The 12,088-nt window shown below is 44.2% G+C and overlaps 1 protein-coding gene across 5 annotated transcripts in view; it reads right to left on the bottom strand.

The window, feature by feature from the left end:
* Window positions 1-12,088, bottom strand: part of prickle1a (prickle homolog 1a) — a 67,746-nt gene that overhangs the window by 1,797 nt on the left and 53,861 nt on the right. For 3 of the 5 annotated variants that reach the window (XM_077007172.1, XM_077007170.1, XM_077007174.1), the window contains 6 exons: window positions 4,350-4,532; window positions 2,775-2,888; window positions 1,601-1,738; window positions 1,306-1,509; window positions 980-1,166; window positions 46-894 (listed from right to left, as the gene is read on the bottom strand). In XM_077007172.1, the coding sequence (XP_076863287.1) occupies window positions 46-894; window positions 980-1,166; window positions 1,306-1,509; window positions 1,601-1,738; window positions 2,775-2,888; window positions 4,350-4,520 (1,663 nt within the window). In that variant the 5' untranslated portion in view covers window positions 4,521-4,532. Of the gene's footprint in view, window positions 1-45; window positions 895-979; window positions 1,167-1,305; window positions 1,510-1,600; window positions 1,739-2,774; window positions 2,889-4,349; window positions 4,533-7,440; window positions 7,755-12,088 lie in introns of those variants that run through there. The other 2 variants (XM_077007171.1, XM_077007173.1) reach the window with 2 other exon arrangements.

Raw genomic sequence — 12,088 nt, 5'->3', positions numbered from 1 at the left:
CTATACTATATCCACCTTTGTTTTTGGTTTTTTTTTTATACGCACCTGTAATATTCGAGAGTGCCAGCGAATCCATTGAATCTCCAACACTTTGCTCCGCTTGTTTCAGTTCATCTGTAATGCATTCCAGTGAGTCATCGTACCATTGCTTGTCCTCACACTTAAAGTTGGTACCATGTTCAAGGTCCAGCTCTTGGATCTTCCGACTGCTTGCAGGCCCCGGATGACTTCCGTAAGCAGAGTCTCCCAGTCCGTCCTGAGACTGTGTCCAGTACATGTCTGCCTTATATTTTTTACTGGCCAGGTTTCCATTGCCACCACTACCTGACATCTTTGATTCTGCCTTATTTTTCATCTCACAGTCAGTCATCCAGAGGTCGTTCGGTCTGCTATCCTCTGGCTGCTGGAACATCCCCTTCTCTCCAAACTTCAGAAGAAGCTGGCTCATGTAGTCTTCGTGCTCAGCCCAATCATCGTGGTCCTCGGGTGCCTCCTGCTCCTCCCTGTTCCTCCAGAAGTTCTCGTCTGCGAAGCTCAAATGGGTCAACTTGTTTGACAGGGTGTCGTCGGTGTTGCCCAGGAATCCGGGGAACTTGTAGTTGGCGGCGGGAGAGAACAGCAGGGACTGTCGGCACTGGTCCGCGGAGCGACTGCTCTTGCCCATTCTCACGCTGCGGCGGGACTCTCGAGACCTGCCGGACTGAAAGGCGGAGTCCGAGGAGTCGGAGGCGTGCACGTCCTCCCCCAGGCTGCAAGCTTTAGAGCAGTAGATGCGGCCCTGTCTGGGCAGGAATGGGCACCCAAGCAGGGAGCTCTTGCACTGGGCACAGCTGAAGCACTCGTCTGTGGCGTGCCAGTGAAGACCGTCGTACGTCATCTGGGCGTGGTCGACCCCTAGCACAAAACCAACACCATTAGTCTTTCCTGTTGTAACAGAGTATCTGCTGAACATGACATCTCACGAGACACTTTGGTTTACCGATGTGCTCTCCACAGGCCTCGCAGTATTCTGCGTACAGGGACTCGAAGCAGCCGCAGCAGTAAGGACGACCGTCTTTCATGATGTACCGCTGGCCACCCAACACGGTTTCGCATTCAAAGCAGGAAAAGTGCTTCATGTGCCAGTGACGACCTTCCGCCTCTGTGCACTCGTCAGCGAAAATGATCTAAGGAGAGATTAATTAGTGTATGAATGAGTGTAGTGGCCCCTCTGTTTATGAAAATAACATTAACAGCTCTATATGTCATCAGTGTGTACAACAACAAAACGAGACAGTGACCTCAACCCATCGTGTCTACACTTACCTCATCACAAGCCGAACAGCGAGGCTTTAGCAATTCGGCATGATGTCTCCCACAGTGAATCTTGCCCTCGTGGTAGAAGTAGATCAGATCCACCAGGAGCTCGTTACACGTTGAGCATGCGAAGCACGCTGGGTGCCAGCACAGTCCTGATCCTGCTCTTGAAGCAAACACTGCCATTTCTCCTCCGCCGACACCCTCCCCACACTGGGTTTGAAAAGAAACATCATTAGCCTGGTTACCAGGAATGCTGGCACGTTTTATCTCGAGCCACACATTACGTTGTTTGGAGTCGTACATGTTCACAGATGGCGTGAAGTGCAGTCCTGGGCAGCAGTGTTGGGGCTCCCCGGCCCAACGCTTCTTTTTTCCTCTGCACACTGAACACATGGAGCTCCTTCTTTTCATCTTCACTGAGGGATTGGCAGTAGCGCACCTAAAACAAAAATTGATAAATGTGGCTGAATGGAACAGGAATCTTCCATTATCCAGGTGTACATTTAGACCATCGAGTAACCTCTGCCTATTTTGCTGGATATGAAGTTTTGGCGTGTATTTGTGTAGCTATGCTTTTTGTGTAATGAACGGGAATGGAACGTTTACACAAACAAGCTCTGTGTTTAGAATAAAATCAAGACTCTCTAACACACACATACACACACACACACACACACACACACACACACTCAGACCTCAAGCTGAGACATGCAAGCAATGCCATGGTGCCTCAGAAAACAATAGTGGCACACACAAAAGTGCCTTACGGCAATGTCCTTAGCCCCTCCGGCCCCTGCTAGTAAACCACAGCAATGTGAGGAATCTCTGTGCCACATGTTGTGCTGAGTCCCCCAGTAACATCATAAAATCATCGGCTCAAATGTCTCATTGTACCACCACCCACAGAAGAACCTGGAAACAAAGATCACCTCTGTGATGGCTGGGGGAATGCAGTGAGTGAGGCCAGGTACGAGAAGCCATGAAGCTAACAGGCACCCAAGTTAGTTCACCACTCAGGAGCAATTTGAGCAAGGGTCAAAATGTCATGCATAAGCCCATTTCAATGCAACTATAGTTAAAACGACAAAGCTTTCTTTTTTAGTTTCTTCCTCGGGTCAATTTGGAGGTGTTGGGCCCTGTGGCTTAATGCTTTATACAAGAACCATGCCACGCATAGAGCTAGGGGTTTCCTGACTTGATTCTGGGGAGGGCACCAAGAATATTAACTTAGGTTAGATGTCAGGGAGCTAAAGGTCTAATATAATTCCCATGGTCATTATACCCAGATCTATTCTTATGGCTTTAGGGGTGCTGCTACGAAGTCACAATCTGTACCTGTACTGTGATTAACCTGCTCCTGTCAAGGCAGCCTGTGTTTCGTCATCATGTTTACTTTCTGTTTACTCATTTCCCCATCAATTAATTTCCCATGCTTGTGTAAACAATATGACTACTTTGTCCATTACGGATCTTACCTCATTATCATGGGGAGGCAGTTGGTATAAGAGTTGTTTGATGCGATGTTTCTCTCCTGGGCTGTTAACGTAGGGAACCTTATCCTCTGCCAGGCAAGAGAAGTACAACTGGACCTGTAAAACACGGCCAGACGGATGAGACTTGAGAGTGAAATGGACCTGAAAACACACAGGACATTTGGAAGATAATATAGACCATTTTTGAAGTGTTGAACCAACTGCTTCCATAATGAAAATGTTGAGGATATTTCATGGTAGATATGTACCTTTCAAAATGTTAAAGGTACCCAAATGACCCAGAATGAGTTACACCTCTACTATGCCATTTTATCATCTGGCCATGACCGTATGGGTCCAGCATTTTTCCATGATAACTTTATTACCACTACCGACCTGCCATCATGAGTACACGCTGTTTTGTCATTCTGTTCTGGGCAGAGATGCTTTCCGTACTGGGAGTGCCCTGCTAACACGTGACCTTTGTAAGGGGGGGACCAGTTTATGAGCACTGGTCGTAACATTTACTAGATAAAAGGAAAGAATGGGCTAGTGTCCTCCTGCTTAAACAGCAACATCCTGCTGTTATTTGGCCTGTCTACTGGCCTACCATTTAAACCTGACAATGAGAAGGATCATAAATCATGATAATTTTATGCTAATATTACCACCCACTCCTCTCCCCGAGGCTTCTGGCTAATACTGTTTTTTGAGTGTCTGTGTACTTCCCTGCATTGATCACCTATTATGTTCAGGGTCATTTACAGAACGGCAGTTGTAAAGACATTACAGTTGCCCCTCTACATTTAACACAAGAGCACTGACTCCAGCTCATATGGCTTTGCACCTTTTTCTCGCCCCACACCCCTGATTACAGTCACATGTGCTCCTCAGACCAGCTGGGAGATTCGAAAGCCCCTGAGATAAGTGTCAGGGCCTTCCCTGTTGACTTGAACCAACGCCACATCACAGTGCCTTTAAGCCACGAGAGGCCCATATGTGTACAGAGTGGCCAGCAGAAACACAGCCATCGCCTCCAGGGTTCCTCACGCTGTTCCTTCAGCTGGCGGCTGGTACCGATCCTTTCAGGTCTTCGTCTGCCAGCTTTCAATAATGACTTGCAGACTTTCCATGAAACAGTTTGTAAATAAAAAAAAGAGAACATATCCTGTTTCCAAGTGCCTGTGGGGTGGTGTCTACTCTGCACCTAGCTTCTCTAGCAAATGAGTTGGCTGATCTAATTATAATGAATTAGACCGAGCTTGCTGTCCTGATGGAATGACTGACCTACTTATTGGTATTTTAAATTAAGATTGCTTCAAAGGTGCTAACGGCACTTTTTAGTCTACATATTGCATTAAAATATGGAGTAAAAAATAATAATTGTCAGGATATATGTTCTCTAATTTGTCTCCATGAACAATGTTCACACCGCATTCCTGATGCAGCATTTTATTTTAACACATGGACATCTGCACTGGCAACTGTACCTTGAGGATACGGTTTCCTTTTTTGGTAACGTTGCTGATCTGTAACTTTTCACCAGCCTTTGCATTTTCATCGGAACAACAAGCTCACCTGTTCAGGTCGCAGTCCCGGTGGAACCCAGGTGTACTCCTCCAGCGCACAGCCCGAGTCGTCATCTGAGGTAGAGCTTCTCTGGAAGCCCAGAGTAAGTTTGCCAACCTTCTGCTCCATGTCCAACTGCCTTCCACTCCTGTGGAAACCCGCAGGATTCTCCAGGTTCATCAGTCAGACGTCCTACGCATAAAGAGTGATCTGTTAGTCATGGTACCACATCCTATGACCATAGCTACAGTTGGAGACACTGGAATGCGTCCCCCCCCCCCTTAAAACGCTCACATTTACGATCAGAACGCATAGTCCTCTCTTGACGTAGCAGGGAGGTCTGTAAAATACATCTCATTTGGGAAAGTGTTTTGTTTTTTTTTTGTGCTGTTATTGTGACTGTGTGTCATTGAGGTCTACCCAAAACTATTCTGATGTGTGCTTCAAGTTACTGAAACACACATGATGACTTCTTTATTAAACATATCTAACTTTTTATCCCTTGATTAAAAAAACCCCTGATTACCATTGTGGTCATCCTTCAGCTATACAGACTTTTCATACAGACTGTATGAGTTGATTCTCGCCTCTGTCTTGCCACCCCTGCTCCCGTCTTTACCCCCTACTGTGCTGGAGTGGACAGCTGACAAAACCAGGCACACTTGATTGTACCCTTTGAAGTTTACAGGCATGATTGTTTGAGGTAACATGATGTGTATTCTTGATTGTTCAGAGTGTTTGTGGTTTACTTCTGTCCACACTCGCACACCAGAGGCCAATGCAGCTGTATGAAACATACATCAGCAGGTAGCCTTTCATCCAGAATCACCCCCCCCCCCCCCCCCCAACCAAATTCTTTGGAATGAGTAACTGCACTCTGTGCCCAAGAGTTTCTGGCTGTTCATAATCGGAGTCCTCAGGGCAGAGGTAGCCAAGCCAGAGTCATATCTCACTCCACAAACAGCCATGTCCTGCTCATGGTGTTAGAAATCATCACACACAAGCAAAAAGGGGGGGGGGGGGGGGGGAACATAAATGAAAGCACTTGATTGTAGCCAGTAGAACTGGTTGAGGGATCAGATTTGGGGTCTCTAATTGAGGTTCATGTAACATTTTGAGATGTTTATCTCTTCTTTGATTTCTTAACTAGTAAGACGAGTTCCATTACCTCCTTTGAGGTATTTAGTGCCCTCAAACTGCTATTTATGTACAATAAACTACACATTCCTGCTATATGCATTTTACCTGCACAAAAGACAAGAATAAGCACACATTCCCAATCCTTCTGAAATGTAACACACAGGCAGCATAAGACTGAAAAAAAAACAAGAACTTAACAATATATTTGAATGAAATTACCAGCTTGCCTCAGTGTTTTTTGATTTTTTTAAGGATTACTAGATTCACGGTATTGTGAAATATGGTAACACTCTTTGAGTTGATCCTGCTCCTTAAACACCTAAAACTTGCTCCTTTCCCAACGCTTTACTCGATCTGCGTCATAATAGGTCATATGCACACCTGTGGTGTTCCACTAGAACATATGAGAGAGCACCTGTATCCTAAAATGGCCATGTGTCTCATGAATGACTGGAAGGAATCTGAAAGCCTGTTATTTAGTGTGTGTAAGCATGTGTGTCCCACTCCAGCTGTAGAACACCTCCAGCAGTAAGCGTTTAACATCCCCCTCTTTTGTAGAAACCCTTGTTAACATGGCTTTGGTAGGCTAAGATGCATATCTTTTTAGAGCCACCCCCAGAGAGCCTGAATTCCTCTGAGCTACAGGCGGTACACTGGGGGGGCTCTGGGAAGCTGAGGGTAGGTGGGTAGGAGGGCTTCTACAGAATGTCACCAGGAGTGGATCTTCTCCACAGGAATGGAAATGACTAGACTAAATATGTCTCAATTACATGCTTAGTATGGACCCGTTCTTTGAGGAATTGCTTGAGGACTTGGTGGGGGGTGGGCGGGGGAGGTTGTTAGTTGTGATACAACCTAAGGTGATGAGGTCAGGCGCTTCAGAACTGTTTTCCAGACAGTTTTTCATAAACATCAGAGATTCTTTTCAAATGCGTGCCAATGTGTCCCAGTGGCTTTCCTGTGCCAGGGCTTGTTGTATTTGGAAGAGTCTACAGCAGTGTGAGCCTTCAAACCTGACTAGGGCCCTAATGACAAGAACAGGGTCCCTGGCGCACTACGTGTCTGTGCGCCGCTAACAAAATGGTTTTTCTCCATTACAGTATTCAATGAAAATGTAAAAACCCACCCGGCAACATGACACAGGAACCATCTGGAGGAGAAAACATAATATACCATTTTTTAATTACTCATTTTCTACCAGTACAACTGCTGTCTGAATGCACACGTGCCAATTTCATTATTCACTATCCACTAATATTGCTTATATATAACCCAAAATTATATATAACCCACTTTTTTATTTTAAACGTGTTGTTGTTGAGTGTTAGATTTCTCATCTGATGAATGCCAATAAAGTGTGTGTGCATATATATGTGTGTGTGTGTGTGTATGTGAGAAAAATAAATATATAGTCTGCAGGACAGCACTATTAGCCCATTATAAAACATTTTGATCATCCCACGATAAAAGTCAAAGGTCAAGGAGTATTCCATGGCCAAATGGTTAAACGCCTTGTCATTGTAGCAAGAAAATGACCACCTGTACCCAGACAGACTATCGTATGGCAGCTGACTAGCACTCTGGTATTTACCCTCAGTTTCTCAATGGTCAGTCACACGCCTCCTTCCCTCTCTCACACCGTGTTTTCTACAGTTAGGTCAGCCCCGTAGACAGACGCCTCTATGCCACATTTAAACTTAACTACAGAGCAGTCTTTAAAATGGGCAATTTAAAAAAGAATGTAACTTTAGAAAGTAAAACTCATCATGCTAATATTCAAGCAATTTCTTTTTTGGCATGGGGCACATAATGACAAAAACATCTGTATATAATTTAACCAGTTTCAGAATGTATTCATTAATTCACTTTCCTTATTTTCCTTTTTTGTTTTATCTCCTTTTCCTTTGCTAGATCAAAGTTACTCATGTTTTCCTAATTACCTTTCTTGATCTGCCCTTACCTCTCAGTAAAAATGTCTGAAAGATGATGGCTTTTTCAAAATCTTCTTTTTCCTATTGTAAACTGGTCCCGGGGTCACGCATCCTCCAGGGTGACATTCCCCTCTCCTTTCATATCTCAGTCCACCAGAGCCGAGCACCAGCAGGCCTCTTATTGCATTTACCTCCAGAAACGTCAGTCTGATGAATGTCCATATCAACCATGCCGCTGGGTGTGTGTGAGAGAGAGAGAGAGTGTGAGAGAGAGAGAGAGAGAGAGAGCAGGAGCGGAGGAGAAGAGCGGCGTGGCCAGATGGCTGCTGTACTTACTCCACTCCTGTGGAGCTCTGGCTGGGAGCCACGCCCTCAGAACCCAGCCTGAGCCATTCAGCTTCAACCACACCCCCCCCCCCTCCTCCTCCTGATATACAGCACTTCAAACACTGGGTGCTTTGGCTCCTGAGCTAGCTAGCCTTTTTCATACCAAGTAGCCTGTATGTAGAGTAGTTCCTCATTATTCATTGTCTCTCAAGTTCTACTTAGCCGGCAGGACTGTGCAAAAATAAATGTGGAGATAAAGCTGGGATTTTAGAGCAACAAAGTGGTCCTGCTTGGTTGTCTGTATGGAGACAGGAGAGGAGTTTGCCCAGATTCAGAGCTGGAGCTCTTAACCGCTTCATTTGCCACAATTCCTGGTATATTACATCTCCTCTCTGATGCACCACCACCAATGTGAGAAGGCATTGCTCACCACTCCCTGTCTGCATGACTCCTGCCACTGCATGGCTGTTAAGCATCAAGTGTCTCAACATGCTTGGATAATCTCTGTGCTATGTTGTGCAATCATGCAAACACCTGTTAGTATTGCTGTACAGGATATTAAAGTACTTTTCCACTGGTGATGCAGACCATGATGTCTCAGATACCTACAAATAGGCACAGTAATGCATGCTGGGAATGTCCGGTAGTTTTGTGAGTGGGTAGTAGTTTTATTTCTCTGCTTTTTCAATGTAGACCACTTTTGCAAGAAGTTGCAAAGTCCGATGCTCCCTATTTTTGTCTTAACCATCTTGGTGTGTATGTAGTAACACACTTAAAAATCTCAGTGAAATCTCACTGAGATCGACCCTCTGAATTTAGACGTTTTGTTGCCTCATGCATTAAATTAAATATACTAAGACTGGCCCAAGGCAGTTTCATACAGCTTCCTTCCCTCCCAAAGCTGGATAGGTCCAGGCTAAAGTCAGTCTTTCGCCTCTCAGTCAACAATGACGTCAGCAGGTCCATGACACTGTGCAAAAAGAAAGAAAGAAAGGCTCTACATGAAACCTGGGGCACTGTTTACCATATGAATCAAAGGGATGGCTTCTATCTAAACCAACCACTTCTACTTGGAAGCTTCTTGATTAGTAGTATTTTTTAAGAATTTTTTATTTTCAGATTGTATTAGCAATCAGCAATGCAAAAAAGTGAAAAAAAAAAACAGGGTGGAATAAACACGAAACTTGTGTTAAATACATTTGTTTCAAAAATAGCATTTTTGTACAGTGCCAAAATTATGAAGTAACCTCTCAAAATGAGAACGTTGAAAAAAAACCATTCATGAAGTGGCCCATTTACTAACCTCAAAGAATCCCAAAGGATCTAAGTAAAAAGACAGTTCACCTCATCTTCCCTATAATTTCCAGAGGAATGTGCAAAAGGTGAAGGCCTTCCTGTTGTTTCAATAAACAAAGCTTAAAAGTTTGGCTTCAGTTTCGAGGGTCCAGGCAGGGTGCTTGTTTCCTAAACGATGGAAGATGGAGGAAAACGATTTCTCCTTCACAGGGTGGTCTTTATGGCAACCCCAGCCATTTCACTGCAAACCAAGATGTTTACACTCATGAAACAGAAGCCCCCCCTAAAGACAGCAAAAGGTGTCCCATTCCACAGTCTTTTTAATTGAAACGACGTAGCCTCAGTCACCTTGACTTAAACATCGGCTGACCTTGTTTTCTTTATTTTTTTTTCCTCTTCCCCCGCCCCCTCCCCTCCCCATTTAGCTGCTCGTCAGATAAAATATTTAAAACTGTAAGCTTTGGTTTTGAGGTGTTTAACTGAAAGGAGGGTTTCTATCCCGTTCTTCAATTAGAGGGTTGGTAATATGCACTGTGACCATTGCGAGTCTCAGAGCACAAAGCCATTGTTGCAGTCAAGGGCACAGAGATTCAAACCCAGCAGGACTGAGTCTGAACTACATGCTTTTGTGCTCTGAATGGGAGAAAAGAGGAATTCACGCTCCCTTGCATTAGCAAGTCTTTGAGAGATAAACAACTCCACATCCTGCTGGGAGGATATTCGTGTACCTTGAGGGGTGGTGGTCAAGCCCCTACGCATCTCTATTTAGGGTAGTCAGTGTACTGACAGAATGTGTTTTGCAGAGTCCACTGATCTTGACAAGGGTTCTAAGAAATCCCCGGCCACTACCGAACAGAACTGTCGACTGCCACTGTAATTGGTCCAGTGGACTACGTCTTTGTACTGCATCAGGATGCGTCTCCTGGGAGAGTCCACAACGTTTTATGTAATGAATCTATAGTCTATGTCCACAACAAAATGCTGTCATGTAGTGTCTATCGATGTCAGCTTTCCCCATTTGAGCTAAATCTTAAGTCAACTTCTGTCTTGGCCTGTACATAGTACATGTGCCAATTATGTCACTTTTACAACGTCTTGTGCCAGTATCTTTTTTTTTTCCCTTTAAACAAACAAAAGCCATTCCCTTGAGTATACTTGAGAGATTCCACACTGCCTGCCGAAGCTTGACCACAATACACAAAACGGTGAGTTAATTTAAATTTTTAACTTTGCTTCTCAATAAAACAAAATTCCCAAATCTGTCAAGGTGATTTACATTGGCCATTAACAGTGCAGGGCTCTATTGTTAGACAACTGGCTCTTGTTTCTCAGTACAGGACTGACCTGAGATACTTGTGAAATATAAAAGAACATGCATCCCTGACCTTTGGTTGTTCCTTAGCTCCACAGAGTCATAAATCTGCCCCCTCTTCTAACAGCCCACCCCGAGCTCCTGCTCATTTTGAACTCACGTTCAGAACGACCCAAACAGCAGCTCACACCTGGCTTTAACTGTAAAACAGACGTTTTGACCCAACGTGTCCAAGCTCACTCCAGAGCCCATAGTTGAAATGCTCTAGCACTGGATGGGCACTGGAGTTCTAAAGTCACATTCTTCAGCCACCCAGTTTAACTCATTCTCCAAGGACCTGTTAGCTTCTCCTGTCCCAAGAGAGTGAACTATATTTGACAGTGTCCTAAATTCGGCTACATTTGTGGGCCGACTGTCACGTGAACAGCTGTGTTTTCTTAACTCATGCCGTTAGCTCCCCCAGTGTCTCAGGTGTCAAAACTGGACATTAGATCTGGTCGTGTTTCAGAGTTGCAAAGTAAATGTATAGTTTCACAAATCCAAACTTTTCTTTGAAAAGGTCATAACCCACTGTGTAAGGACTCTCACCCAATTAGAATATGCTGCAGATGCTGACAAGGTTATACCCCTGCATTATACTGCTGTTTATTGCAGGTCACAGCTATTGTTTAAAACAGTACCTAGTTGTGTGCTAAGCATCTTATAAAAGTAAGGTCCTTTAAAGACTTTAATGACCTGTCAGTGGCCATTATCAAGACACAAGCACAACAAAGGAGTCCTAAAGGGCAATAAAAGACTATCATCCTACTGTAATAACAGTCTTCTATGCCAGAAGAGAGTAGGAAGAGGTCAGCTGATGGAGTGTCTGTTACTCCGATATTGACTTAGAAGCTGGTGCCGACAGTCCTCCCTCACTGAGCTGGTCCTGTAACCCTCAGATAACCCCGCGTAATGCACCTACTGTGGCCCAGCTACACGGGAGGCGTGTGGAGAGGATTTCATTCTCTCTAAAATATCTACCGCTTGGTTCAGTGCCAGTGCTTTTTATGCATTAGCAGATCTCCCACAACCTGCTAAAAGATAAAACATTCTTTTTTTTTAATTTTGATGTTCTGTACACATGTAAACTGATCCACATTTGCATGTTTGTCAAACGGGCATTGCCTTAGCTAAACTCAGCAGAACACAAGCTGTACTTGGATCCAATAGACCCAACGAGGGCAGCTTGACAAATCACATTTTGTAGCTATAGGGAACTAGCTACATAAAACTATAGCTAGAAACATGCCAAAAATGCCAATTTGTTTTTCTCTACCTACCTGATTTTTAAGTGACTAGTTATAACTGGTGATATCTAGGTAAACACTAGCTGGACTCTTATTTTGTAATAGATGCCTCAGAATTCCATTTTAGACCTTCCAGTTCCCAGACATGTAAATATCTCCCTCAGTTGTTGCAATTCAATAGGAATAATACACTTGATAGTACTCAAAGATAAGGTGCAATATACTTTACATGTACATGTATGCTAAGTGTAATTTAGCACAACTCGATGCTGTTATGTCTGCAAAAAGTGCTAAAAAGCCCCCCAGACGAATCCATAAGATGGAAGAGATTTAGACGTCACTTAAGATCAAGTGATTGTGAGCTACAGTTCTACACAAGGGAAAGTCTACAGTGGACCCTCTTCAAATTTGAAATCTAGTTTACATAAGACTACAGTTACCCAGGAGCAATGAAAC

Source organism: Brachyhypopomus gauderio, chromosome 5 (assembly GCF_052324685.1).
Source record: "Brachyhypopomus gauderio isolate BG-103 chromosome 5, BGAUD_0.2, whole genome shotgun sequence".
NCBI classification, from domain to species: domain Eukaryota; kingdom Metazoa; phylum Chordata; class Actinopteri; order Gymnotiformes; family Hypopomidae; genus Brachyhypopomus; species Brachyhypopomus gauderio.
Note: the sequence above shows the minus strand (reverse complement) of the source record. Positions and strands in the feature narration are given on the sequence as shown.